The 27,562-nt window shown below is 38.0% G+C and overlaps 1 protein-coding gene across 3 annotated transcripts in view; it reads right to left on the bottom strand.

The window, feature by feature from the left end:
- The window catches only part of ARFIP1 (ARF interacting protein 1), a 56,201-nt gene extending 33,007 nt beyond the window's left edge, over window positions 1-23,194 (bottom strand). For 2 of the 3 annotated variants that reach the window (XM_072405922.1, XM_072405925.1), the window contains exons 1-3: window positions 23,037-23,194; window positions 10,609-10,688; window positions 5,484-5,582 (exon numbers count right to left, since the gene is read on the bottom strand). In XM_072405922.1, coding sequence (XP_072262023.1) covers window positions 5,484-5,582; window positions 10,609-10,686 — 177 coding nt within the window. In that variant the 5' untranslated portion in view covers window positions 10,687-10,688; window positions 23,037-23,194. The remainder of the gene's footprint in view (window positions 1-5,483; window positions 5,583-10,608; window positions 10,689-23,036) is intronic. The other variant, XM_072405923.1, reaches the window with a different exon arrangement.
- Between the last annotated feature and the right edge of the window lie 4,368 nt (window positions 23,195-27,562).

Here is a 27,562-nt window from a genome sequence, read left to right as displayed (position 1 = left end):
AACAATAGAATGTCAACAGCAGCATTCAGGAAAGCTAGCATGCAAATAAAAAATCAGGAACTTAGGAAAGTGATTATTTCAGCAGCAAGAAAACACACAATATGGTATACAAGAAAGTTCACAGGATGAATATTACTCAAACTGGTGAAAACTTTATTCTAGTAGGAGAATGTATACAATATCAATATAAGTACAAAAAATGCTGAGTAAGAAAATACATACATATCTCTGAAGGGCAAAAAGCCTTAAAGCAGTAGTAATGTACAACAAATACATGAAAACGGCAGTATATACATACACCTAGCAAAGAACAGGTAAAGAACGTTTACGTAGTAAAATTATACACTAGATTAAGTTTTAATGCCTGGCATTTTACTGTGCTACAATATTTTGAAGTAATTACTTGTCAAAATACTATGTAAAGAAATGACAAACTTGATTACACAACCAAGAAACAGCCTGCACAGATGTTCTAAATTAGATAACGTGCCTTATATTGTTTTAGTATGTAATCCCTATGTATGTAATTTACATTACAGGTGTATTAGAATTCAACATGGAGTTTGATGACCTAAACTAACGAGAACCTAAACACTAGAATTAATGTGGAACTAAAGTCCCATTTTAAAAATTCCATGCAGGTCCTTATTGGAGAAAGAACAGGGGATGTTCCTTCTGCAATAAGCATTCTAATCTTCCCGACTGCCACCCAGCTGTCAAATTTCACTGAGCTGCAATTGTGCGTTTGTTACCGGGGACAGGCGAGTATCACGAGTTCTACTTCTGAATGTCTTTATTTTGAGGTAAGGTGGCTTGAACATGTTGACTGCTTGAACATTACGATTGTAAAGAAAGAATAGGGACGAGTACAGGAATGTCTGTTTCCCTGTTTGTACATTTTCTACACCTACAACAAGCCAGAGACATACTAGGCATACTTTTCTCCAAAAATTGTTTAAAAAGTGTATGTATTACACATATACAATGGCTAAGAGGTCAGCGCTCTGGACTTTGCAGCAGTAGGTGCAGGTTCCAATCTTAGCCAGGATCGCTATCTGCATGGAGTTTGCAGGTTCTCCCTGAGTTTGCATGGGGTTTTCTCTGGGTACCCCCATTTCTGCCCACATTCAAAAAACATGCAGTTAGGTTAATTGGCTTTGCCCCCCCAAAAATGACCTTAGACTTTATTAAAGACATATGATTATGGTAGGGACATTAGATTGTGAGCCCCTGGAGGGACAGCTGGGGACATGACTATGGACTTTGTAAAGCGCTGCGTAATATCTTGGTGATTTAAAAATACCATGTAAGAATAATAATAATATGTATGTGTCTAGATTGCATCTATTACACACTGTACTGAAATAATCCTCTGTTTTACGTAAAGCACTATTGCTGCTAAAATATAGGGCCTAGAAGAGCTGATTTCCTATCCCTAATAGACACAAACAAGATAAGATCAAGTATTACATTATTGCAGTTTTCATGTCTGTGTGCATGTTATAAACAGCCAAAAACAATGCACCTGACTTATAAAATATATGTTAGTTGATAATGTTAAAAGAAAGCATGAGGATACTAATCTTTACACACTTTATCCTTAAATTATATTCACATCTTACCTGAAGAGATAATAGAACTATTTTGCAATTATTATAATATTAACAAGAATTATCAAAATATTTGGCAAAGACAGCTTATGTTTGTGTATTGATTTAGATTTCCGGTAACCTTTGGGCCTCCACATACTAGATGTGGTAAAAAGATTTCAATTACAAGATCTCATTTACAAATCAGCTCTGACTAAAGCTGCCATTTTACCAGCTTTGCTATGGTGCCTTTACAGATGCTGAAAAATTGGATGAATTTAAGATATGCAATGCTGCCAACGTCTAACAGCTGCAGTCGCAGCATACACTATTTTGTTACATATTAAATGCCAGGCTGTGATTTGGATCCATTACGTGGTTAGTTCACTTTTTCTTTTCTCTCAAGTACCGTATTTTCCGGTGTATAAGGCGACTGGGCGTATAAGACGACCCCCCACTCTAACCAATCATTTGGGGGTCGTGTTATATGCCCAGTATTGTACTGTTCCTTCTGCCTGTCAGATCTCACTATTGTGAGAGAACTGACAGGCAGAAAGAACTGTACACTACTAGTTCTAAGTAATGAATGGGCACGTTCCTTTAATGAATGGGCGTGTTCCAGTGAAGAGCCAATCCAGGCTCTCGACTGGAGAGCCAATCCAGGCTCTCGACTGGAGAGCCAATCCAGGCTCTCGACTGGAGAGCCAATCCAGGCTCTCGACTGGAGAGCCAATCCAGGCTCTCGACTGGAGAGCCAATCCAGGCTCTCGACTGGAGAGCCAATCCAGGCTCACGTCCTGCTTTTCAGCTTACACGAGTCCTGCTGTGAAGCAACGCGAGCCTGCCCAGGAGGACTCGTGTAAGCTGAAAAGCAGGAAGACAGAAGGAGGCACAGGAGGACTCGCAGGGACCCCAGACCAGAGAGGGGACTCGCGGGGACACCGGACGCTGCAGGTAAGTACTGGTACCCGGCGTACAAGACGACCCCTGACTTTGTCATAGATTTTTCGGGGTTAAAAAGTCGTCTTGTACGCCGGAAAATACGGTAGGTAAAAAAATAGATAAAAAGAAACTTTGAAAGAATCCATCAGTTTTAACAACCACAAAAACATAGGAAAGTAAAAGTTTGAATCTAAATGAGTTACATTTTTACTGACAGTCGCCTTGGCAAAAAAGCTCCTACTAAAACGTGGCCAATGATCTCCATCACCGACATCAAATGTAAGAATGTCTTGAATACACCTTTTAATGTGCACTCGGCATCACTCCCCACATATACAGCAACTCTAGTTTTTACCACTTTCATATGACTATCTGCAAATTCACCCCTCTCTGTACCCAAAGAGTACCATACCTAGAGCTCTCAATATCTCTTGAACGGTCGGACCACTCGAACATCTTCTCTGGTATTCCACCAACTATACTCTTGTAGACTCCTGCCTCTACTATCTATCATAAATGCTGCAGATTGACTTATCTCTTTTCCCCTTTACCTATTATATGCTGCACACTTATTATATCTACACACTGTTCCAAGTCTTTTCTAGAGCTGTCCCCACTCTCAGAAACTCCCTAGCTCATACCATAAGGATTGCTCCTACCTTTAACACATTTAAACATGCTCTTATATCTATATATATCTTTTTATATATCTATATATCTTTTTAAACCTGCCTACCGATTTTCTCTCCTAACCAATCAGTCACCATTCCATTACCCCCACCTACTGTACACTAAGCTCCCCAACTCTTGGATTTTAATATTAATTAGGCAGAGTCGTCTTCTCTTCCTGTTTCACGGTTTATATCCATTAAATATGCCAGATTGTTATTAGGTATAGTAATTCATAGTCAGCAGTCATACTTCATTGTTGTGACTACTTAAAAAAAAAAAAACTCTATAATGGAATATAGGACTGCTATAAATAATTGTCTGTTTGGATCAAATTAACACTGCTAATGTCTCTACTGAAAACAAGGGGTTCAGGGTGATTTTGTAATACCATTTTAACATGAGGATGTTAAATAAATGGAAAGACTCTATATAAAGTTATATATATTTACTTCCCTGTGTTGTTACTATGGCCGAAATTGAGATACTTTTGTTGGTGCTTCCTACACCATACTAACGCCTGTACATAGCCTGTGATCTAATAGGGATAAACTATAGGTAAAAGGAGGCTTACATTTTAGTAACCCCTTCCAGGGTATGAACGTGATTTGCTGGAAATTGGTAGCATCAAAATGTATTTCTTTCAACAAAAAAGGTTGAATTTACTAAGTTGTGTTTTAAACACTTGCAATAAATTAAAAAAAAAACAAAAAACAAGTGAACATCAATCACTATGTGGCCTTTTCTGTGATAAATGTGATGCAAAAAATCATAAATGCACAAACTGTTGCTTTCATCATTTTTATTTTCCGCCAATAAAAATATTTTCTAAGCAATGAGCTTTTAATTTTGGTCAGTAAACTGTTTTCCTCTACTTCCACTATTTCTTCTACTGAAATGTTTATTTTTTAACTAACTGAGCATTCACAATAACAGCTACTAGTGTGCAACACACTGTGGGACATGCCATCTGACCCGAATATTTCCCAAAGGGTAGAAGCACTATGACCTGGGACAACTCAAATACAGAAAGTATCTTTGTGAACATGAAAATGCACTGATAACAAATAAATAAATAAAAATTGTTTAAAAGGGCTGATAAGGCATTTGAACAAAATGTGAAGCGCTACCTATTGCATCACCAAAAAATTTGCTGCACCTATTTTACAGCAGCCCCTCCCTGTTACCTATAAAACTAAACCGGTTGCCATACTTTCATCATATAAAATCCTGCTTATATGAAAGATTTATCCCTTTAGATTTTATTTTTCTTTTTTGGTGATTGACGGCAAACCGTTTACACGGTGAAGTGAAACGTGAGTACTTAATTATCCGATGTGGAGTCTTAAAGTCTGAAAAAGGGAGCAGTGCACAGGCTCGCAAATAGGATTAGAGGGTGTTACACAAAACCTACATCTCTTAGCATATATTCTCACCTGTGCAGTCTGAGCAATAGAACATGTCATCCCAGGCCAAACCATAGCACCATTAAAACTGCTTTATCTACCACAATCATACAAAAAAAATATACAAAGTAAGAGAGGAGCCAATAAAATAGGAATTATAATACGGTTCTACAGTGACATAAGCAGGCAACAGCTTTATGAGATAATAGAAAAATGTTGTTACAATCTAATGTGATCACATCAACTGTGTACTGTACTTGCATCTACATGCAGATGTTAGGTATGTAAATATGCATAAAATGAAGTGGAAAAATACAGAGCTTCTGTGGAACTAAAAATAACCAGAACACCTGAAGACACTGTAAGAAGTTTGGCAATGGTGATAACTCAATATCACAAACAGTATTCAGCTCTATGTACTGAGCAGCCTTAATTTTTTACAAGTTTCTTTTTTTTTTAACATTGTAAGCTAATGTTTTACATTTGTGTGGCCTAGTTTACAAAATATTTGTTCATTGCCTTGGAAAAAAATGTCAAAATGGTTTAGAAGTTTTATGCTTTTCTTCAGTAGTGATGCGCCAGATGTCCCCTTTAGGTAAAAGCTGTGGCATAGCTGTGTAATAAAGAGCAGAGGACTACATCATTTTGTTTACTTTTGGTTGTTTCACCAGTCATTTTAAAGTTTGTAAACATTATTATATAGATTGCACCTAAAGGAGAAATCTGCAGTGCCCCAAAAGCAGGACTCCATATTTTCCCTACAGATCATGCAGTGTAACTTGTGTGATTGATTGGTTCTAGCAACTTACTTATGCATAGTTATTTTTGCAGTTTACAAACTTCAAAAATCTAGCTTGAAGAAAATGCCAATAGTTACCAAGTTAAAGACGTGCTCTGAAGAATCAAGTTCTCCGTTGCTTGTTACAGGTATTTCAGCAGCTGTGTTTCTTGGCGGGTCTTGAGCCATTTCAAGCTCCTACAGTGGGGAAAAAAATAGGGTGTAAAAGCTGCATATATAGTTAAACAATTAGGTGGTCTATTCCTAATCTTTACAAATGTTGTCTAAATAAAGTACCAAAATCAGCAAAAATATCATACTAGTAATGGCTTTCCCCAAAATCATATCTAGATGTATTTAAGGATATTTAATTGTGAACTCCTCTGATGGACAGTTAGTGATATATCAGTAATATTCAAATACATAATGATAATAAAATTAAAAAACAAAAGCCCAATTTTGTTGTTACACTTTAGTATTACCCATATCTTACAGAGAACAAAGATACTTGTGATAGATGAAATTCACTGGAAAGTTTAACAGTTATCATGCTTAGAATTCAAGACTTCCATTAATAAACTGATTTTCAGTTTGTATAGGCATTTAGCATTAGTTTTACTTTCTTGCAGCCACATCAGCAGCTCTATTGAACATTTTCACAACCGATTCACCGTTCTAAGAGCGACCTCTACTGGCTCTATTGGCAGCAACACACAGATTGCCCTATAGCAACACAACATTCATTGAAGGTATATTTTTCCGAATTATTCTTACAAAAACAGTAATTTATGATTGTTATTGGAAAAACTATTTAAACACAAACATTTATTTTATGTATTTTCTATTACCTAAAAATAAATCAGAATTTACCATAACCTACAAAACTTACATTAAAACAACATTTTGCTTGTAAACTTTAAAATCCACACAGTACTTCTTACACATGAAAAATCAAAAGGCAAGAAATAAAAAGGGTCACTATTCTCTATAACTAAACTGTCTTTAGTCTTGTGCATATTCATAACTATAATGGCAGCTATATTAGTCCTAAGCAACAAAATGAAAATTTGCAGTGATTTAGGAGAAAGGAGGTTACCCAGGATTTTTTTTAACTTGTTATCAAAAAAGACCCATAAGTATCCAGCCTTAGGCACGAGGAGACTATATTTCTAAAACATACCCGGGGCTGGTCAACCCAATAGTAAATTAAAAAAATTATATATATATATATATATATATATATATATATATATATAAAATAGCATTTCCAATTCAGCAACCCTAGAAAAAAATTATGGCATCAACCAAAACTATATTGATCAACTTCAAATACTTTCCTGCAGTCATTTATGTGAGAAATGTAATACCCTACATATCAAACACACACTACCACTATAATAGTTTTGAGTGGAATGGAAGTAAAGAAAGATCAATTTACATTAAGCGGAGTATAATATGCACATAGGAATTAGTCAAGGTGAGTAATTCCAAATGAAATAAGGAGAAAGGGATAGAATTTGAAGCCTGGCAAGTGGTATCACATCTAAGAGAGAAGTTTGGATCAACAATGATAGAAGAGTAAAATGGTGTAAAAAGAAAGCAAAGGACAGGTAGAGAAGGGAAAGGAAGATCCTGGCTCTGAACAATGTAGTTGGTGGAAAGTGTAATGACATCTCCTGGAGAAGCTACAACAGAAATAGTACAACAAGGATGCAGGGTTAATTTTATTGATAATATTATTATTCAAGTTAAGGATGTGGAACCGTGTCTTTAGATCACATTGTGTTTTTTTTTAAAAAAAAAAAGGTCTATTTATCAACATCATAAGGAGTGATGTCTTCCTTGTGCATGATACCCATGAACATTGATGGACTCCCCTCCCCCCAAAAAAATGTTGTTTACCTTTAGTTTGAACACACTCTTTTTTTCTTCCTTGCTAGCACTTTTTGTCTGCACCCATGTGCTCCAGCAGAAGCTGTATATGATCAGGGTGGGCCTCCACATGACAACATAATTGCACGAAGCATAGTAAGTAAACATTACAATAGTCCTTTAAACTTTCCCTGCACATAGCAAAGAGTGGCAGCACAGGCAAGTAGCTGAGAGACCACAACAAAGCATCGACAGTACATAATTTAAAGCGCCTGAACAAGGACCTTCACGCAGAATCAACAATAGTTACATTATTGAAAGTTACACAAGTTTTTTTGAAAGAACATTATGTTAAAGTATGTGTAAACTTTAACACACCATCATCACTTACAGGCGTTATGTACCAACCGTTTATAACCTATGGCCACCTTTGTGGAATGTGCAAAAGAGATCAAGATGGCCAACAGAAGTAACAGCAAATAATCCCCCCCCCCCCCCCGCATTAATATCATTTTGTTCTGGTCCAACATGTTTATTTTTATATTGGGGTATTTTTATTTTTTTACTGTACAGTTACTGTATACTGATTGTGACAGAAATTTAGCGGCATGCACATTTGTATGGTTACTGATCCGGATACATTTCACAATAAACACCAAAAAGAGATTGACATAGAAACCAGAGGGGAAATCAAGAACTTTATCAGCAAGTAAAAGAGCATATGACATTTATGGCAAAATTAAGGTCTACAGATGAGGTAATGGCTTTCCCTGATCCAGTTCTATACCACCGGGCATTTTATTTAGCTCGCCTCATAGACTGGTGCTCCAATAGGACAATAAAACTTTGGGTGCAAATGGAAGACAAAGTTTCTCCAATCCCTATAGACACTCTGCCTTGGGCACCAACATTCTGTACAAACACGATGCTAAAGCACCCTTTGATAGGTTCTACATTGCAGATTGTATTCAAATACTCTACATCACAGAAGTCTTCTATCCCTCCCCATTGTCACCAGTCCTAGAACACTCAGACTTTCCTTCTAGACAAACAGACCCAGTTTTTAGATTAGGGCGAACCAAAGGATTGTACAGAGCCTTACGTTTTCTGGCACAAGGTTCATGGGTCCACTCACACGATTACAAAGGGGAAAAGAATTACCACGCTGAACAATTGGCACATGATACAACAGACATACCTCCTCCAATCCTTATAACCTCCTATGCAGTTTCAGCGGCAGTTACTTCCACTGGAGTCAGTATGCCTCAGTGCAAAGCAGTTTCGGGGCACTCTTTCATATGCTTACTAAATTCTGTTATCCACCCAAACTTCGTCCCCACCTAAATTTGTTTCTAAGTGGGAAGAAGATATGAACATGTCGTTCACAAAGGAACAAAAAGATACGCTATTGTACTTTGAACATAAGGCAGCGATCAGTAATAGATACCAGGAAATAAATTATAAGCTACTGACTTGATGGTAAGGAACACCAACTAAGCTTGCAACATTTTACCTTCACCTCGATAACAAATGTTGGAGGATGTAAATCAGCCCCGGGGACGCTCATACATCTTTTGGGACTGCTCTAAGCTATCTAATTTTTGGGCAAATGTGGCAGATATTACTTGCAAACTCATGCAATGCATGAAATCTTTTGCTAAACACCGTTGAGGTTGTGGGTGATCTTAGGCCCTCTAATGGCCAAGACAAACTCTGCAGTTGTTTCTTTTTGCAGATCAAAGAACAGCTTACTCTGAAAGTTAATGAATGTCTAGGCCATAGGTTGGCAAACTCCAGCCTTTAGGTCAGTTACAACCTAGCCGGTAGTTTGTCCCAGCCTAACCCCCCCTGCCGGATCCATCCTAATCCCGGCTGGCAACCTGCGGCTCCAGAGCAAGTACTTAACCACTTGAAAATGTTAGAAGACTGAATAGAGTAGAGAACAGTGCTACAAGTGGAAGATTCTGATAATTAATTTAGGGTATGGTGATCAATTCTGTATCCTCAGTAAGGCTTTAAGTTAAGTGTGTGCTTTCAACTTGCCCAAGCAGACCAATAATGGGTACAGAGTAGTAAAACAAATTGCTGTGGCTTTAGAAATTTATAGTTCAAGTTTTAGTTAAACTGTAATGTGATCATGTCATTGTCTAGGCTGTGTAAAGGTAAACTAATAATTCAAGCCAGGAAGTCCAGATAAAACAGGACAGAAGATACATTCCAAGGTTCATTATTTATTTAGAAGCAGTTATATGCTGTAGAATCCACACAATGGAAAGCAGAGGGACCGCTCCTGCAGGTATCTCTCGGATCTCATTTAAAAAGTGCTCAAAGTATTTCCATGTCTAATCAAATGATACCAGCACAAGCAGAATGTTCATTTTGTAGTGTCAAATGCTTGTTAACCAGAACAAAGCTGCAGTGTTTTTTTTTACTTGTGATTCTGTAGAAGGTTGACAACAATCAATATTTTTTCAGATAAGTTATATACCCTAATATTATCTGAAAACTATATATTTTATAAGTACTTAAAAAGAATTTCAAAAACAAATGTTTAGGATTTATGCAGTGTGTTGGTTGAATTACTAACTGTTCAAAAAATTCAGTAACCCATTGGACTGCACACACCACTATCTACATTACCTTTTAAACCCACCTACTAGAGACAGGGATCACAAAGAGACCCTCTTAAAACCCCATGCACAGCAAGATAAACGGAGCAGGTAAGGGTATTTATATACATAAAAGTAGGGCTTCCTTTCTTCCTTACTGGATCCCCTCCCCAGCCGTGCTGTAAACCTCAAATACAACACTGCTGGGAGAATCAAAGACCCCATCAAGAGTTACAGGAATTGGGACAATTTATACAATTGCCTGGGGTCATGCCTACAGTCACCCAGTACATGGTTTATATACCAGTACCTGAACTGGACTCTGGTTAAACCAATACTATGTATTTTGTTTTATGTAATTGTTATACTTCGAAAATGTAATAAAACCATTAAAACAAAAAAAAAATTGGGGCTGCTCAAGCACATCTAGTTTTCTTCAACACATGCCATTTGGTGGTCTGTTCTGCTTGTCTGTAGATGCAAACAATAGAACCAGGAAAAAAAAAAAGAGCAGCACCACGTCTAGTTAAATCTAAATAGGGACACCTGTATTGAGTTTTGTATGTTGCTTCAGCAGCCTCCACTACCATTTCCTTTACTTGTGCCCAGAGGTGTTGGGTTTTTTGCTGGCAGCGTTTATAAATTGCCTCAAAAACGCAATACAAATAGTTAAACTACAGAGATACTTATAGCCAGCCTACATCTATAATGATCTCTATCTTATAGTTATCTTAATAACAGACCTCAGGGTCAGAAACAACCTCTTCAGGATCAGGTAATGTTGCATCATTAGGTGTTGTATCATCTGTGTTCTCAGACATATCTGAAAGTAAAATAAACATGATGAGCATGCATTTCATTTACACACATCTACTGCTCTCTAATGTAGCCCATTTACCATCTAGGGATGTGAGATCTTTTCCATTGGTACAAATCTTCTAAACCCTGCTAATGTGTCATCTTCAAAACTTTGCCAATAAAGCTTGTCTTTTGGTAAAAAGAAAATTTTCTAAATCAGCAAGGTAATTATTGCAGGAAAATGGTGGAGGGGCAAAGACCACCAAAATAGCCAGTGTCACATTGGTAAGGAGACCACCAGCTTAATATTAATCCTATGTTTAATGCCAGGAACATTTTTATTTTCCTCAAAGTTTCCTTTGCTTATATGTCAAATCATGTCAGAGAGGCATGTGGAAAAATGTTCTAAGTATACCAACTTTATTTTTTTAATAGTTTCTACTAAGGAAACTAATTCAAGAGCCAGTAGCAACAAGGGAAGATAAGGTAAATTTAGCTTTTGAAGCAATACTAACCTTAAGTTTGAAACAGTTTCCCACATTACTTCTTTGCCACCCATAGACGTCCTCAGTTTTTAGGGTTAAATGACAAGCAGCATCAACCAGTTTACCCTACATCCAGGCCATCAAAGACCTCATCCTTAGCTGGTAACTGGACAGCAAAAGAGAAGGGACAAAGGATGGTCCCAACTATAAATACATCAACTTAAATAGGCCTTATACATAGAAGACCCCTCTTTCCATGTTTTTTTTTTAAAAAAAAAAAAAAAAAGAAATTTTTACATATAAAGTGTGTTTAAGTGAATCTGTCAACTTCACCAAATCATTTTCACAAGCTTCTTTTAGGACCTTGAAAATGTATTTCTAAGTGAAGTTTGTGATTATACTTGCATGGGGGCAGCCATATTGCTAATCAAATATTGCTTGCTTGCTATTCTTGCACTACTGTACAAGCTATAGTTTTTTTCACAGCTTCACGAGGCCAAGCAGGTCATTACATACACAGACATGAAAAACAAAAGGTACACTTTATAGAGTAACATTGAAGAACACTATGTCTTTAGCCAACCTCTAAAAACTGAATTTTCTAGAGGAAAAGGGAAACCTAACCAGACAAACCCTCCCTTAAATCTAAACTGTTAACACTGAGGAACCATTAAGATGTTCCCTACAAGATAGAAAATCTTAAATCAATTCCTGAGTTGAAGTCTACTTTAAGATTAGCATTTTTATAATACAGCTTGTGTATTAAACAGTTCATACAGCTGACAGGTAGCGGATGCATTGAAGTTGTCACTTTACCACAAGAGTCTATTAAAAGTAGTACATTGGTGACAGAAGAGTTGAATCAATAATTGTTTTTTCAGTGAATATTAAGTGCCGGCAGCTGCAGCAACTGATGGTTGGCAGCTCAATTACTACAGCTGTGATAAACTCGAGCACATACACAGGAACACAATTCAATCCCAGCTTTGTACATTTATTTGTCCTAATAACTGAAGGCCTCCTATTCACTATGATTGTCCTAAATGATTATGTAGAAGTGAGGAGAAATAAAAAAGGTTTCAGGGGATATGTAGAGTTTAATAAACAAGAATCTGAAACTATAATGGGTAAGCAAGCTTGAGGCAACAACTAAAAGAAAGCAATGAATTGCAGCTGACAGCAATAAGGGCACTGTATTAAGTGACCAAACACACAGCATGAAATAAAAGGAAAGGTATTCACAAGGACATCCCTGTCTCCGAGAACCGATCAACATGCTATACTTAGAACATATCCTATATATCCTATACATATGATGTATGGCATTAAAAAAAAAATGTGTATATAATTACGATGTACAATTCTAAATCTATAAGGCTTTTGGTAACACCCCGTCATACCATACCAAGAAAAATGCGGTTTTGCAAAAGACCTTTTTCTGGATAGCTGTATAAGGTTTTCCTAAACCAAATTGTTTCCTTCACTTGAAATCCCTAAACTGGGGCTCCTTGAGGAAAATAAGACCAACAGAAGGTTTAAAGCGTCACCAGTCATCACTATTCTATGCAAAAAGTTTTTAAATACCATTTTTTTTTTATCCAGATACTGTAGGTTAACTTTCGCTATTAAGCTGGCAATGATGTTATTTTAAGTCAGGGGGATAAGATAACCAAGTTTGTAAGTAGTAATCCTCGTCCATCTTGTTTCATTATAACTCTATATATAGATTATATATAAATTATTTTTAATATTCGAAGAACAGTATACATGTAGAACATTGTGTAAGCTCCTGTAAACATTCCAATGGAAAACGTAAATCATTATGAACAAACATGGCTACCAAACTGTTAAACTCCAAGTACAGGACACAGACATATCAATATTGAAGTAGCCCCCATAGAGCTATATTCTGCAAATTTCAATACATGACATAATTAAACCTCCTAAAATGATAAGAATGTTTAGTAATATTGAGTAATTTCTGTTACCATGAATAAAGCCTAATTCTGATAGTGTCATTATTAGGGAAACAACTGAAGCAAATGTTGCCACTCAGACACCAAACCTCTACATATTGCCAAGCTCCAACCAGCCTTTTGTGAGACCAACACTGTGAGCTTGGTTCTCAATTTGTGCAAAAATCATGTCAAATGTTGAAAACTGCAGGCACAAGAAATCACATTAACATATAACACCATCAAAAATGGGCACTAGTTGTAGGAAACATTCAAACCATCATGTTGTGGTAGAGATCAAGATGAAAACACAGCAATGTGTATTAGTAGGATATGGTTCTTCACATCATGGTTCTAAGTACAAGAAGCACAAATGTGGAACAAATAAGATTTTTACTAACTGTCACAACAATTAATCATACTTTCCCTAAATCAAATATTTTAAGTACGTTTCATTTGTATTCAACATCCTGTTTTTCACTGATGTACCAGGCTGGGTCCACCCTTAAATCTTGCATCATTACATTCTACCCTAGCCAGAAGCTATTAATTTAGGTGTAATGATTTAATTGGCATTCCTAGTTTATTCACTAACACAAACGACTGTCTGCTCCAAGAATCATCATAATTGGCAAGCTAAAATATTGTACTCCAGGTTATCGTTTTAAATCAAATCCTGTAAACACTGCCACATGCAAATGCATTGACCACGTCAGTCATGACGGAGCATCAGCTGCAATGTACATTCCGGGACTGATTTATAAAACCCAGGTTTTGCCATCGTTGTTTTTCCTTGCTATTTAATTTCAGCCAAAATAAAGTGAAACAAAGCACAAGAGGTCAATTATCACTTAAATGTATAGATGCAGTGTATGTTATGCATTAACAAATTTTGTGGTTTTTCATTTTGACTAACATAATAGGAATGCTGTGCAGAGTTTTTTTTATTTTACATAAAAGCCTATTTGTATTATTCAAAACTGAAATAAAACAAAACTCATCACCCCGGGGCACATTTTACTACCACTAACTACTAAGCCTTTAGCATGGTTTACTTCAACAGCTCACTGATGCCGCGGAGGTTTCTACTCTCATTGACCACAGTGTGACCCTTTACAGTACTATGGTCACTATATTGGCCCCTTGTTTCAAAAGCTTGAAAACCTCTGTATTGAGATAAATTGGTGTAAAACGTCTGAAAAGTCCAATGTATGTTTTAGGGCTTCTTTAGACCAGCTGTGACAACAGCAGTTCCTTTGCAGATCCTGGTGGCTGACAGCCAGTCAAATCCACCACCATGCTGGTTTTTAACGCATCAAGGTTTGTCCATTTTACAGCAGGCAGTACTCACCTGCTCACTGCCATCCCCATTCACTTCCTATGGATGGCTGCAGGTGAAGCACTACATTTGCCACGTTAACTGAAGGCGCAGTTCTGAGATGTACGGAAGCAGTAACTTTAGTCTTAACAAGACCGAATATACATACTTCATGTTCTCTCAATGCAGCTACACTGTCTCCAAACTAAGGAGGTCTAAAGAGCACTAAAGTCCCCATTATAGCTTCATAAAGCATATAGAGACTATATCCATTTATCTAAAAGCAAAAGATTTTAAATGAACTCTGGCATTTGAAATGTTAATGATATTTTCAAGCTCCTGTGCTTTGCCCTCAAATCCCTCCACAGTTCTTGTCCCACTCACCTTCCTGATCTGGAAAAAAAAAAAAAATACTCCCCTAGCTGCTCTCTTCACTCCGTCCTACAAATGACCTACAAATGCCTTCCTCACTCATAACCTTATAACACGAGCTGCCCCAACTCTCTGGAATGGTCTTCCTCCTACTTTATGCTCATTTAAAACATCACTTAAAACCCATCTTTTCAAACTTCCCTACCTGTCTTCTTCTGTCTTTTGAAACTGTCACTACTTCCCACCACTTTATATCTTACTTCCCCTACCTCTTAGACTGTTAGCTCTTTGGGGCAGGGTCCTCTCCTCCTGTGTCACCGTCTGTATTCGTCTGTCATTTGCAACCCCTATGTACAGCGTTGCGTAACAGGTTGGTGCTATTCAAATCCTGTTTTTTATTATTACTAATAATATTAATTTTGTTATAAAACAATATGTGTATGTATATAAACAAAATATACAATATGGAAGCTAGGCAGATTCTGAATAGGAATATTACATGCAACATAATGTTAGGATGCACTCAACAGCAGTGAAATGACAAAGAACAACCACAACCAGTGAAAGGAAAAATAACAATCACAGGAGGAAGCCGATTAGAGAACATTTCAGCTTCCTGCTTTCTTTTTAGCACGCCACCCCTTTTTGTTTCAGTTATTCCTCCCTCCTTGCTAAGTCACTCCTATGTCTGGGATGGGAGTGCTGGACACGTACACGGTAGTGAGGATGTAGCTGCTTATGTGTCACCGAGATTATAATCCCTTCCAGCTGCCTGTCTCACACAATACAGTGAAACCATTGCAAGTGGCTAGTGACCAATGCCAGTGTAAAATCTGTATGCACTCGCATAGTTGCGTCCATGAAGTTAATTTACAAAATGCAAAAGCCTCAAAATTACAGTTTTAACTGCTACAATTTTATTCTAATTCCTTATTCTTTTTTTTTTGCTTGCTTAAACCAAAAATGGTATGTGTTTAATACATAATATAAACAAAACATCTAAAACTATAACAAATATATCACAATATTAGCTTGTTGTTACCACCGGCAGTGCTTAGATAAAGAAAAAGATGCAACAGTGGTAACACTCCATGGACAAAGGTTGGATGAATAGCCCTCACACCTATGAAGTGTGAAATATCAGTAGAAATGCACATGTTTATGTATTTCCCCTGATCTGAATAGAAAGCAAGCATGCTCATAAACGGAAATAAAGGCAACCTAAAGAAGAGGTGCACATAATGCACAAACCTAAAAATGTCTGATATGACAACAAACTAAAAGAGACAAAGTCATTTATCTCAGAAATCAGACAAAACATGTCTTTCACGTCATGCAGCTAAAAGAAGGAGAAAAATTAGGAAAACACACAGCTTTTATTAATGTTATCAAAAGCTGAAAATGCTCCAATTTCTCACTAGAACAAGAAATATCTGCACAATTTCATACAAAAGCCTCTGTAATTCTTTTATCACAGGTTTATTTAAAGTGTCAATTTCTAACAAGCAACAATGGCATAAAAACAACAGAGATTAAAACTATTCCGTACTCTATTTAAAACAAAAAACGTAATATTTGAAATAAAAGTTTACACATTTTATTAAGTCGTTTATAGCCTTGTCCCTGACATATTTTGATCTGTGCCTGATTTTTGTTAGAAATGCTTGAAAATGACTTTTCCTTTAAGGGAAAATGCTGCTACCTGAATTTTCTGTGCTGGCCCAGCTGAATAACAGCTAAACCTCTCACACAGACCTGTCCTGCATGAAGAGGAATGTGGTGTCTAACCAGGTAAGTTACATTACAGAGTGCATTTGTTACTTTTTTCTGGTGCCAATGACATTGATTGTTATCTTTTGACACTAACAGGAAACTGGAGTTTAGAGAAAGAAAATAAAGGCCTTTAGTAAAATGTCTACCTGACTGCCTATCTATTTCTGTGACTAACAGAGCTCTATAGGGTTAATTTAGGATTGTTCGATAATTGTTAATAAAAAAAAGTGCACAAAGACAGGCCAACGATGCCGTGGAATGTCGCTGGAAACGAACAGCCGTTCTGGCAGATCCGTTTGGGCAACGTTAGTTCTCTATCTATTGTGTGTACGGTCGTTGAATGATCATGGATTGTTCTGTGATACACTTTCTTCTGTACATATCACTTCCTGCATTGTTCAAACAATCGTATCTAGTGTGTGTACATTATTGGTGGATTATAGTTGAACAAAAACGTTGATCTGTTAATTGTTTGTTTTCTAACGACAATTATTGCACGTGTGTACCTAGCCTTAGTCTACATGGACTGTTTCCCCAGCGTTTACACGGCTGTGTTTGTAAGTCCAGTTCACACCAGAGCGTTTTTTTGATGGGGTGTAAAGAATAAGCATCTTGCAGCTTTTGGAAAGGGGTACACGCCCATAAACACCCTACAAATGGCCACAATCACTCTAAACACCCTATTAACATGAATGTGCATTTTGTGGCATTTTCATGTTATATCTTGGTTTATTCTGTTTTATTTTTTTAAAAAGTAGTACGGTAGCATTTAAGGTTTGCTTTATTACGTCTTTAGTACAAACGCTCATAAAGGAATTGCAAAATAAAATCTGGCAGTAAAGAGGAACTCTTTTCTTCACCAGCACTGTGACATCTTTAAAGGGAGAAACAATAACACAGAGCCAAGCCATGTTTATGCCTGGAAGCATAGGATTAAACCTCTGCCACCACAGCAATGACTAGTTGCAATCTATTTCTCCATGTACATGCCTGAAGCTAATGGGTGGACTGCAGACTTTAGTACAACCATGACTAATCTAGAAAAAAAGCACAGTGCTGTTCAAACATTAAAGGAAAGGATTATAACCCCTGGCCAGTTTTTGTTTCTTTCTGTACCCCGCAGTGGAGATTTCCTCTCACTTTCTATGAGAAGACAAATACCCAACAGGAACAAATACAGCAAAGATTTTCATTAATGTAGTAACTTTAATACAGCTGTTCTTTAAATATTGGTCTGCTCACCCAGAGTGCAGCAGTACACTTAGATAAATATGTACCTTTAGCTAGTAATATGGACTGTACAACTTTTCCATAAGAAAGAACGGGGCCATAAGGCATATTCACACTAGGAAAAGGACCTAGCAGGACATGTTTTGGATAAAAGGCTGTGCGGCTCAAAGTCATGCAATACAATAAATATTACTAATTTAGGCTGAAGACAGAATACATACATATAAATATTGGTGGGCTGCATTTAGGAAGGTTTCCTCAGAACAAATCCTACTTTACGTGCCAAACATTTCTGACCTATACCAAAAAGATAACAAAAATATTCAATGTGAGAGAATGCTTAAAGGGGAACTCAAGTGACACTTTCACACAAAATTTGTGATCAGGCAGGGCTTTACTGCAGAAAGGAGCTGGCAATGTCCTTTCTCCAATAAAACATACTTAATTGCCTGATCACTGTCTTTACCTGTCAATATATACTGAGCAGTGCATGGGCTTCCTGCGGCTGCTGGGACTGAATAAATGGCCAAACAGATGGGCTGCAGTTGATATCCGGACCTCACCAATCACAATTGCCAAAGATCGAAACCAGGAAGAGAAAGAAGATGGCGGTGCTCACAAATGTGACTGTAACAATCCAATCTTTTTATTTTTAGTCAGGTAAGCCCTTCTAGTACATGGTTATTTTACCTAAAGGAGATTGAATAAATATATTGCAAAATGTTCAAAACCTGCAGTCTTCCCGGGTGTTTATATTTTTTGACAGAAATCTTCTACACCATTGGCAGTGTCTACACCCATTGATTGGGATTGGGAACCCATTGAAATAACTTTCAGGTCTTCAGGGAACGCCTGCTATAATTACTATATCCACGACTCACAGTATATTCATTTGGGGGTCAGTGGGAAGAATGCCACCCTTACAGATAGCCACAAAATATCATCGGTATCTGGTAAACTGACCTGAGTCACAAACTGCTCATTGCTCAATGAACCCCTAGTGAAACACTGGTCTACAACGTAAGCCCAAATGTACTTGGTGGGCCATCTTCCAAATGTTTATAGTCTCCAGAGAGGACCCTGCACAATGCACATGCACAAGCTCTGACTTTTGAGCACTGAGTTTTTAAAGGGTCCTTTTGTTGTTATTCTGTCTCTCACACCTACAATAAACTTACCATTACAAATACAGACCGGTCATTTCTTTCAGAGGGCAAATGTACAAAACCAACAGGGGATCAAATACTGCTTAAATATCTCCCAGCACAATGGACAGCTGTGAAGCCACAGAATCTGATATTAAAAGAAACCAGGAGAAATCAGGAGGCTGATAATACAAGTTGTCCTGACGTATTTGGCCTCCATACTTTGAGTAATAGTTCTTGAATAAAAACGTACAATGCATCTAAAATTGTATTGCCCTGCTTGTCACTCTAAATTGAACATAGAAGATGTATATAATATGATTAAAGAATCCAGTTAAAATATAAAACAGCAAAGCAATTCTATAATAAAATAACATCCCTTGAGTTAACAGGTAATGTCTAGGTCATTGTTGCTTCCTGGAAATTTCAAAGAATGCAATTCTTCCAGGATATCTTCAGCTCTTATTCTGGCAGCTCTCACTCGCACAGACAGTGCCCTTAGCAAACTTTACATCCTCCCCCCTTTCCTCTCTCTGCTTTGCCATGCCTATGCCTTTCACAGAATAATACATTATACATTGTATTCCCAGAATGCAATACAAAATAATCAGCACAGATAAACAACTCCATCCCAAACTCTACTTGCATTTCATTTTATAATGTACGCATTTTGCAAACATAAGTTGACAGAATCACAGCGGATTTAGAGATAATTCTGCAGAGCTGATTATATAAAAAATGTAGGAACAAAACCATCTGTTTTACCAACCTTACAACCATTTCCTGTCTATATGCCTTTAGTATATTTTGATCAGTTTGAGAACCGTTCGATATCAATCGCCTACTGCAAGCATGCTGCAGTGGTGAAACATATTTGACATTTGCTTTTGCCACACTTTTACCAAAAATCCGGTAATATCGATATTCCACTGTGCACATTAGATATTTGCAAGTGGTGAACCATTAATCCACAATTCACCATCTACCCCTAGTCTTTAAAATCTTAGCCAAAAATATATTCACCTGACTTCTTAAAAATATTTAAGAAAAAAAAAAGTTTTTCTAATGAAAAGCATATAGTATGTAATAAATTCCTTTCTTCTATTATGGTCAGCATTTAAATGTCATACAGTACTAGATTCTGAAAGATTCTTAACTTGTATAACAGACCGCCATTCACAGCAGGGAAAACACTCAATGTCACCATTGTTATATTTCAGTTTTTTCATTTATGAATGTGTCTCATTAGTAAAACCCTCCTCCACAATGACAGTCACATAACTCTCATATTTTTAAAGAATGTTAAGCCACAACTTTTAGATCTTTAGGAACAACTGGTGACACTTGTCACTGGTCCCATTTCAGGTTCCCAACCTGGGCTGCTAAAAGTGCTGTTCAGGAGAAACCAATTTTGCAGTATCATACAACACATTATTACAGCTCACACTTGGGTTCTGGGAATTGGAAAACGAAAACCTCAACTGTGTCAGGTAACAGCCATCTGCACAACTTCTATTAAGAGAAAACCAACACTACATAACACTGTACAAGTATTATTCAGATGCACAACCTGTGACCAGTTCTAATAAAGTAAGTCCTCATTTATATTGATTAATTTAAGGTACAATGATGTCACAAAATTCAGTAAACCATTAACTATAGCTTAGACAGGGCAAACTATAATATACGGAGAGCTAAGGGTTATTATATACAACTCCAGTATTATATACCTGCACCACTACATAACAATACAGGGCAACGATCAATACTCTGATGAACATGGGAAAAAGAAAACGATTTCTTCCTGTAAGAAAAAGTAAGAGAAAAGAAAGAAGGACATTCAGATCTGACACTAGGAGAATGTACCTGATCTGTTGCTCTATGACAGCCCAGAACACTTTTGTTTGGGACCCTTTAAAGAATAGTATGCAGTCAATGAAATGAAGACAAATGTAGAATAGGAAATTTTGAGCACACCCTGCTGTGCTATAATGTACCCAAGGGTGAGTAGAATACAAGTACAGGACTCATAAAGTTTGCAAACAAAGTGCTTCTAATATAAAACACCTTCTAATATAAAATATGCACCAAGCAATTACTTATGTGACCTAATAGTAGGAAAAGTAATTGGTTGGTATACTTCTCTAGGCACTGTGCCGTATAGCAGCAGCACTGAGAGCAGACATTGTATCCGGGTTCCTTCACTCACTTCCTCATGCTTATCTCTACTGCACCATAAAGCTGAGATATGGCCAATTACATACAGTGCGACAGTCATAAAACAATGTTTCCAGATACCAGTATTATTGTTCTAGGGTAAAACTAGGTTTTATGAAATTGGTGTATTCAATGCAATATGAATGTGAAATGATTAAAAACACTAAAGCTTTATATAATATTCATGGCCAAGATAAAAAAAAAAGTCTGTGCTGAACACTGAGGATGAATGGATTATGGGTGGTGACTTGTACAGGTTAAGGGTGTGGGTGGTCATTACCTTTAAAGTGTGATGGGTGGTCCTCTTTTTCTGGTTTTTCTGATTCTGGTGGGGCACATGGTCATCAATTATATGTTTAAGATCAGTACAAGGGGTAGGGTGGGGTATTGGGAGAGATTGAAACTGGAAAAGTAACATTGCAATCTGAGAAATAACTAAAATCATTTTCTTAACCACAGAAAACGTATCTGCGCCTTAACAAAGAAAAATATCAAACTAGTACAACAAATATACTCCTAGAATCAAGGCATCTAAGTCACCTAAAAGTAAGAATGCAGTGGCATTACTATACAAAAAAATTCAAACTTATAATACAATATAAGACAGAACAACAAGAGGAGTTCTTGATTTACTTTCCCCAAGTTCCCCAAAGCTGCCCATTTATTATGAATGATTTCACCATTTATCTAATACTCAACCACTGTCATCTAATGTTAAGAAATCCAAGAAGAAAGCTGGGTTTGTTAGTGTTAATCTGGGTGTTAGATGAATATCTCATCCACCTCCATGTTACAAAGGATTTACAACCATTCATTTACACAGTGGGATCATTCACAGACATGACAGCACTTTAACTTCCTGGGGACACTTGTTTAACATGTAATAAAAACCATTGTGGTGGCAGATTCTGGTTTAACACATTCACTCCCATACCCAAAATGAGATCTCAGATAGACAGCTTACGCCCTTTTTTTTTTTTCTAACCAAGGTTGGGCACCGCACCTGCTGAGTACCCATATAGAAGACAACATGACAACCCAGTGATGGCAATGCCAGGTGGGCAGAACTGGAAACTCTGTTATCAAAACCTCCTACAAATACCAACTTTGTAGGAGAACTAACGTCCAGAACTATTCAGTTTTAGGACAGTCCAACCCTCAACACATTTTTCTACAATAGCATTACCATAAATATAAATATTCAATAGATTAAGGACTAAAACGTCAGCAAAGCATTGCATAAGCTGTTTTGTACTAGGCACTAATTGCTGGTCATACTCCCACTAATCGAGCAATGCCTGGCCCAAGAGGGAGGGGGGCGCAACGCCTGCCCCAAGGAGGAGGGGGGCGTAACGCCTGCGCCGAGGGGGAGCGCAACGCCTGCGCCGAGGGGGAGCGGGGCAACGCCTGCGCCAAGGGGGAGCGGGGCAACGCCTGCGCCGAGGGGGAGGGGGCGCAACGCCTGCGCCGAGGGGGAGGGGGCGCAACGCCTGCGCCAAAGGGGGGGCGCAACCCCTGCGCCAAGGAGGGGCGCAACCCCTGCGCCAAGGAGGGGCGCAACCCCTGCGCCAAGGAGGGGCGCAACCCCTGCGCCAAGGAGGGGCGCAACGCCTGCGCCAAGGGGGATGCAACGCCTGCGCCAAGGGGGATGCAACACCAGCACCAAAGGGGGGCAAGGTTTGTAAATATAGCGAAAGCTGTCTGTAACTGTTAGGAGTAACAATGGCAATTAGTGTCTGCACTCAGTACAGCACAGTACAGACAGAGTCCTCCCGGCAGCTCCCCCTCTCACCACACACAGGTGTATGTACAGGTGTGTCCCGCCTACCTGTTGCTGCAGTAAGTCCACACACACACCTATACAATGTACATTCTCACCTGCTAATGACAGCTGTCCTTTTCCTGTCTAGCTATGTACCCCGGTCTACTCAAACACCTGCTGCCCGACCCCGGCCGACTGAAGACACAACTCTGACACAAACTCCTCCAGCAGCACCCGGAAGTAGAGCCAGCGAGCAGGCCTGTCTTGCAGCGCTAATCTCTATGATCCGGAACACTGTTGGAAAGGAGGGGCGGAACACGTCATGCCCCACCAGCAAGACCGAGAGACAGTCTAGCTGACGTGTTTTCCTGCCCTCTGCTGGCCCGGAGTGGTAACTGCATACAGAAACCTGTGTTGGAGGCTCTGTATAGCTGTGATTCTTTACTGGTTGCTTGTGAGATAGTTCGTTTGATTTGCAGACAGTTCCAGATTTTCACCATTGTCCATTATATTTACCAAACATTTTATTTGTCACAATGGCAATCCTAAAATCACTGCCCCCAATTTAGAGCCTTTCTCTATCCCTGACATTATCCACACAGCCCCATATACTCCATTCTCAGAAGGGTCCCGGATCCTACACTCTGCAGAGTTTTCCTTTACATAATAGAGGTCTTGGGAGGGAGACTTGGGTAGCACACTAACTGAACCGCTAAGGACCCATATTGTGCCACTAACCCATAAATCATCTATCTGTAGTAAATTTCAGGAGTTGAGATATAAGATAATGTCACATTGGTACAACGTTCCCATATGGATACACCAAATATCCCCAGGTACATCTGATGTTAGAGGTGTAAGAAGGAAAGGGGCACACACCTACATGTCTTCTGATCTTGCCAAAAACTCCAACCTTTCTGGAACAAGGTGAGAGAAATCATGTAAACATTTACAGACCTTCATATTCCAGATGACCCAACCCTTTTCCTCCTCCATCCTAGTGATAGACCCCATAAGGCCTATCACAAATCGATCCTTAAACAGATGGTTAAAGCAGCCTGTGTGTCTCTATTATGGAGACAGCCAAACCCACCACAATTGATTCTGCAAAAATTAAGGAATTTATGCTAATGGCAGATCTCACCTCATCCTTACATGGCACAGAAGAGAAGTTTTTTAATACTTGGTACTATTGGATACAATTCCAGGAATGTAGAGACTATTAATTCTTAGAGACATGAACACAAGTCTACCCAAATACGGCCCATTGGTTTTATTGGTTTATACGGCCCGTTGGTTTTCATTGGTTTTATAAATCCCTTAGAGCATTCTTTGGGGCCCTTGTTATATAGGTCTAAAGATTTAAGAATAAGTTACAGAAACTGTAACCCCCCCCCCCCCTTTTTTTGCTCCTCGCTTTTACCACTTCATTGTACATCTTGATATGTTATTTATTAAATCACAGGAGGTTATCCCCATTTTATGCCTTTACATATATTTTATGTAAAGGCCTGAAATGGGGATAACCTCCTGTGATTATATATATATATATATATATATATATATATATATATATATATTTGTAATTGTCTGTTTTGTAGATATATTTAACAATGAGCAGGTCAATAATAGAAATGTATTTAATATATATAATATTATTTAGTGTAAAAAACAGGAATGTTCATTATTACTCAATAAAAGTTATTAAGTCAAGAGAATACAGAAATTGTCTGTAATAAGAAAGAAATAAAAAGGCGATCAACTGAAATACAAATAATGAAAATTGCACAAATAGGTAAAAACAGAATGTAATGCTGCAAATGGAGAATTACCCATACATTACACATAAAAATGAAACAGATCTTATAGATAAGTCAGGTAAATCATGTTTGAAGGAGGAGGACCACCATTGTCAGAGCAGGAATAAGCTGTTTACCCTTGAGGGCAAAACATATATTATGTGTTGGGTTAGTGGGCCAGAGTAGAAATACTGCTCCATTTGGACCCTCGTCAGTGGCAAATTCGGGAAATTACAGTCATGTGAAAAAGTTAGTACTTTTGGAAATTGTTGACTCTCCACAGGTAAACAATATATCTTTTATAAACAGTGTCTACTGATAAAAGTGATGTACACAGATAAAAAAACAAAAGGAATTTTGAATTTTTTCTATCATTTATTCAAAATTCCAATCAAAATGATATCAAAATTCCAATACGAGGGGATGCTGAGAAGTTCCTGGCTTTGCCCCCTTCCAGATGAAATAAAAGAATGAGTGTGGGGGGATATGACAGCCTAATATCTTAGTATGTAACTGTGCAAATATCAGGTCTTGGCAATTTTTAAAACTTTTTTTTCTTTTAGTGAGAAGCTGTGATGGCAGAGGCACAAGGAGTTATGAGGCATTGGAGTTACAGGCCGTCATGAAGTTTTTGTTTCTCCAGGGAAAGTCAGCGAAGGACATTCACACTGAAGTGTCACAAACATTGGGGAAGTGGGGGAGAAGTGTCCTTCCTACAGCACTTTCAAAACCTGTATATCTCGTTTCAAGACTGGGCATTTCACCGTTGAAGATGAGCTGAGAAGTGAGCGCCCCCCAAACTCAACTGACCCGGCAACCTGCGATGCTGTCCAAGAGCTGATTATTGAGGACCGGTGAATATCCGCAAAAAAGATAGCCCAGATACTTGACATCTCACGGGAGCATGTTGGGTTTGTTATCACCACTATCCTAGACATGTGCAAGCTTTTAGCGAAGTGGGTGCTGAAATGTTTGAACAGTGAAAAAGGCTTTCTCTAGAATGTTACAACAGGGAGTAATCCTGGAGAAAGGTAAACCCCTACTAAATGCAGGGTGTAAAGTGTGTTGTGCTCACCAGGTAAGGGTGACAGAATGAGATAGATGACATGGATATGTAGGTAATTTTTTACACAGAAGCAATTGAAAAGTGAAAAATGTGTTTTAAAAATCAAAACCATGGAGAAAACATACAAACTCAATGGACAAAGCATCAGGATTTGAACCTGGGTCCCTAGCGGTACAAAAACAAGCATGCGGCTATCACGTTGTTCCTACTGATTACATATCAGCAATGGTGAGGGGTCTGGCAAACCACAAACCCTCTGCAAGCCAGGGCCAACTTTATGACAACCCAGCCCTACAGATTACACTGGAAGAGTGGTTGTTAATGTAACAGAAGCCAGGAACAGTCCTGATACACAGAGCTCATAAGACTGACTAATAAAGTAAAAGCAGAGCTCATCTGATTATACTGGACAAACCTTTCCCCCAGGGCGGTCTACAGGGCTGGGTTCGGAGGTCACGGCAAAATCAAGATTAAATCTCTTAAACCGTGAACACACTAGATTATTGTCTTTTAAAACAAATGATGTACTGAAAGATGGCTGACTCGTCTTTCTATAATTGTTTGTAAAACTGATAAAAAAACAATACCGACAAACGAAGGTTCTCAGTCAAAAGTAACAAGCGATTAATTTGTCCAATAATGATAGATAACACTACCTAGTTTTTATTAGCCCCATTCATCTTTTTATTACTTACTTACAATCCAAATGTCTGCCTTAGGAGCACTGAATTAGTTTGTTTTCAGATGTGCACTTTACATAAGTAATAGGCTACCATAGTTCCATGATTAAAAAAAAATATATATAATGTTGTTGAAATGTTGGCTCCATATTCTGAATAAATCAAACTGGTTCCCCCTCACAGTATTACACCCCTTCCCATGAAATGGAAGGACACAAAGACCACCTTAGGGCCCCTGGCTAGCACCTATATTTTCTGCACCCTGTGCTGGCCAGACTACAGCATGTTACAATGTGCATCTTTCTCAGTTTGGGGGAAGAACTTTTACCTAGGGAGCCAGAGAACCTTGTAAATAAATAAAAATTAGGAAAACGTCATCAAACAATAACCCTAATATTTCAATAATTTCCAATACATTCCAGACACTACATACTTACATTTTATACTCTATTCTTTCTTTTCTATTTAAAGTAGTTTTTACGGAGTAGTTTTTGTGGTGTTGCTGAGTTATAGTAGATTAACCATTTCCTCATTCACTGACTTTTGGTTCAGTCAAATTTTTGGGTGTCACGCTTGCCACTTCTCTGTTCCAATGCAGGTTGCTGGTGTAATAACCAATCTGTAGGCAGATCCTATCCTATCAATGACAGGATCTGATCTGATATGATACTAATCCTAGCAATACGTTAATGTCCAATGCTTTCCTGCTGTTATTGTCTGTTATTATGACCTAGCACTTCTGTGACCCATTGATTCTGAGACCTCATGCTGCTGTGACCCTACATTCCTGCATCTATATCTGTCTGGTTACTGACTTCTGATCGTTTCTGAATATAAATGTTTTTTTTGTTACCTGTACTAACCTTTGGCCTATTCTTATGAAAAATGTTCAATAAAAATTGCCTGTAGACTTTGTACCACTTTAAGCTTCAGTTCCTGGCCACTTTTATATGCAAAGGTGTGTCTGAGGGTCACATGCTGGTACACTTGTAAAAAAAAAGTCAAACACAGAGCCAGGTGCTCTGTTGGTGTGCTTAGACTCCGCATTTCAGCCATTTTTAAGGGCTCACTCCCCTCCGAAATGCTAAGGCTACGTA

This window comes from Pyxicephalus adspersus, chromosome 3 (genome assembly GCF_032062135.1).
Source record: "Pyxicephalus adspersus chromosome 3, UCB_Pads_2.0, whole genome shotgun sequence".
In the NCBI taxonomy this organism is placed as follows: domain Eukaryota; kingdom Metazoa; phylum Chordata; class Amphibia; order Anura; family Pyxicephalidae; genus Pyxicephalus; species Pyxicephalus adspersus.
The sequence above is the reverse complement of the archived record's forward strand: the minus strand, read 5'-3'. Positions and strand labels throughout refer to the sequence as shown.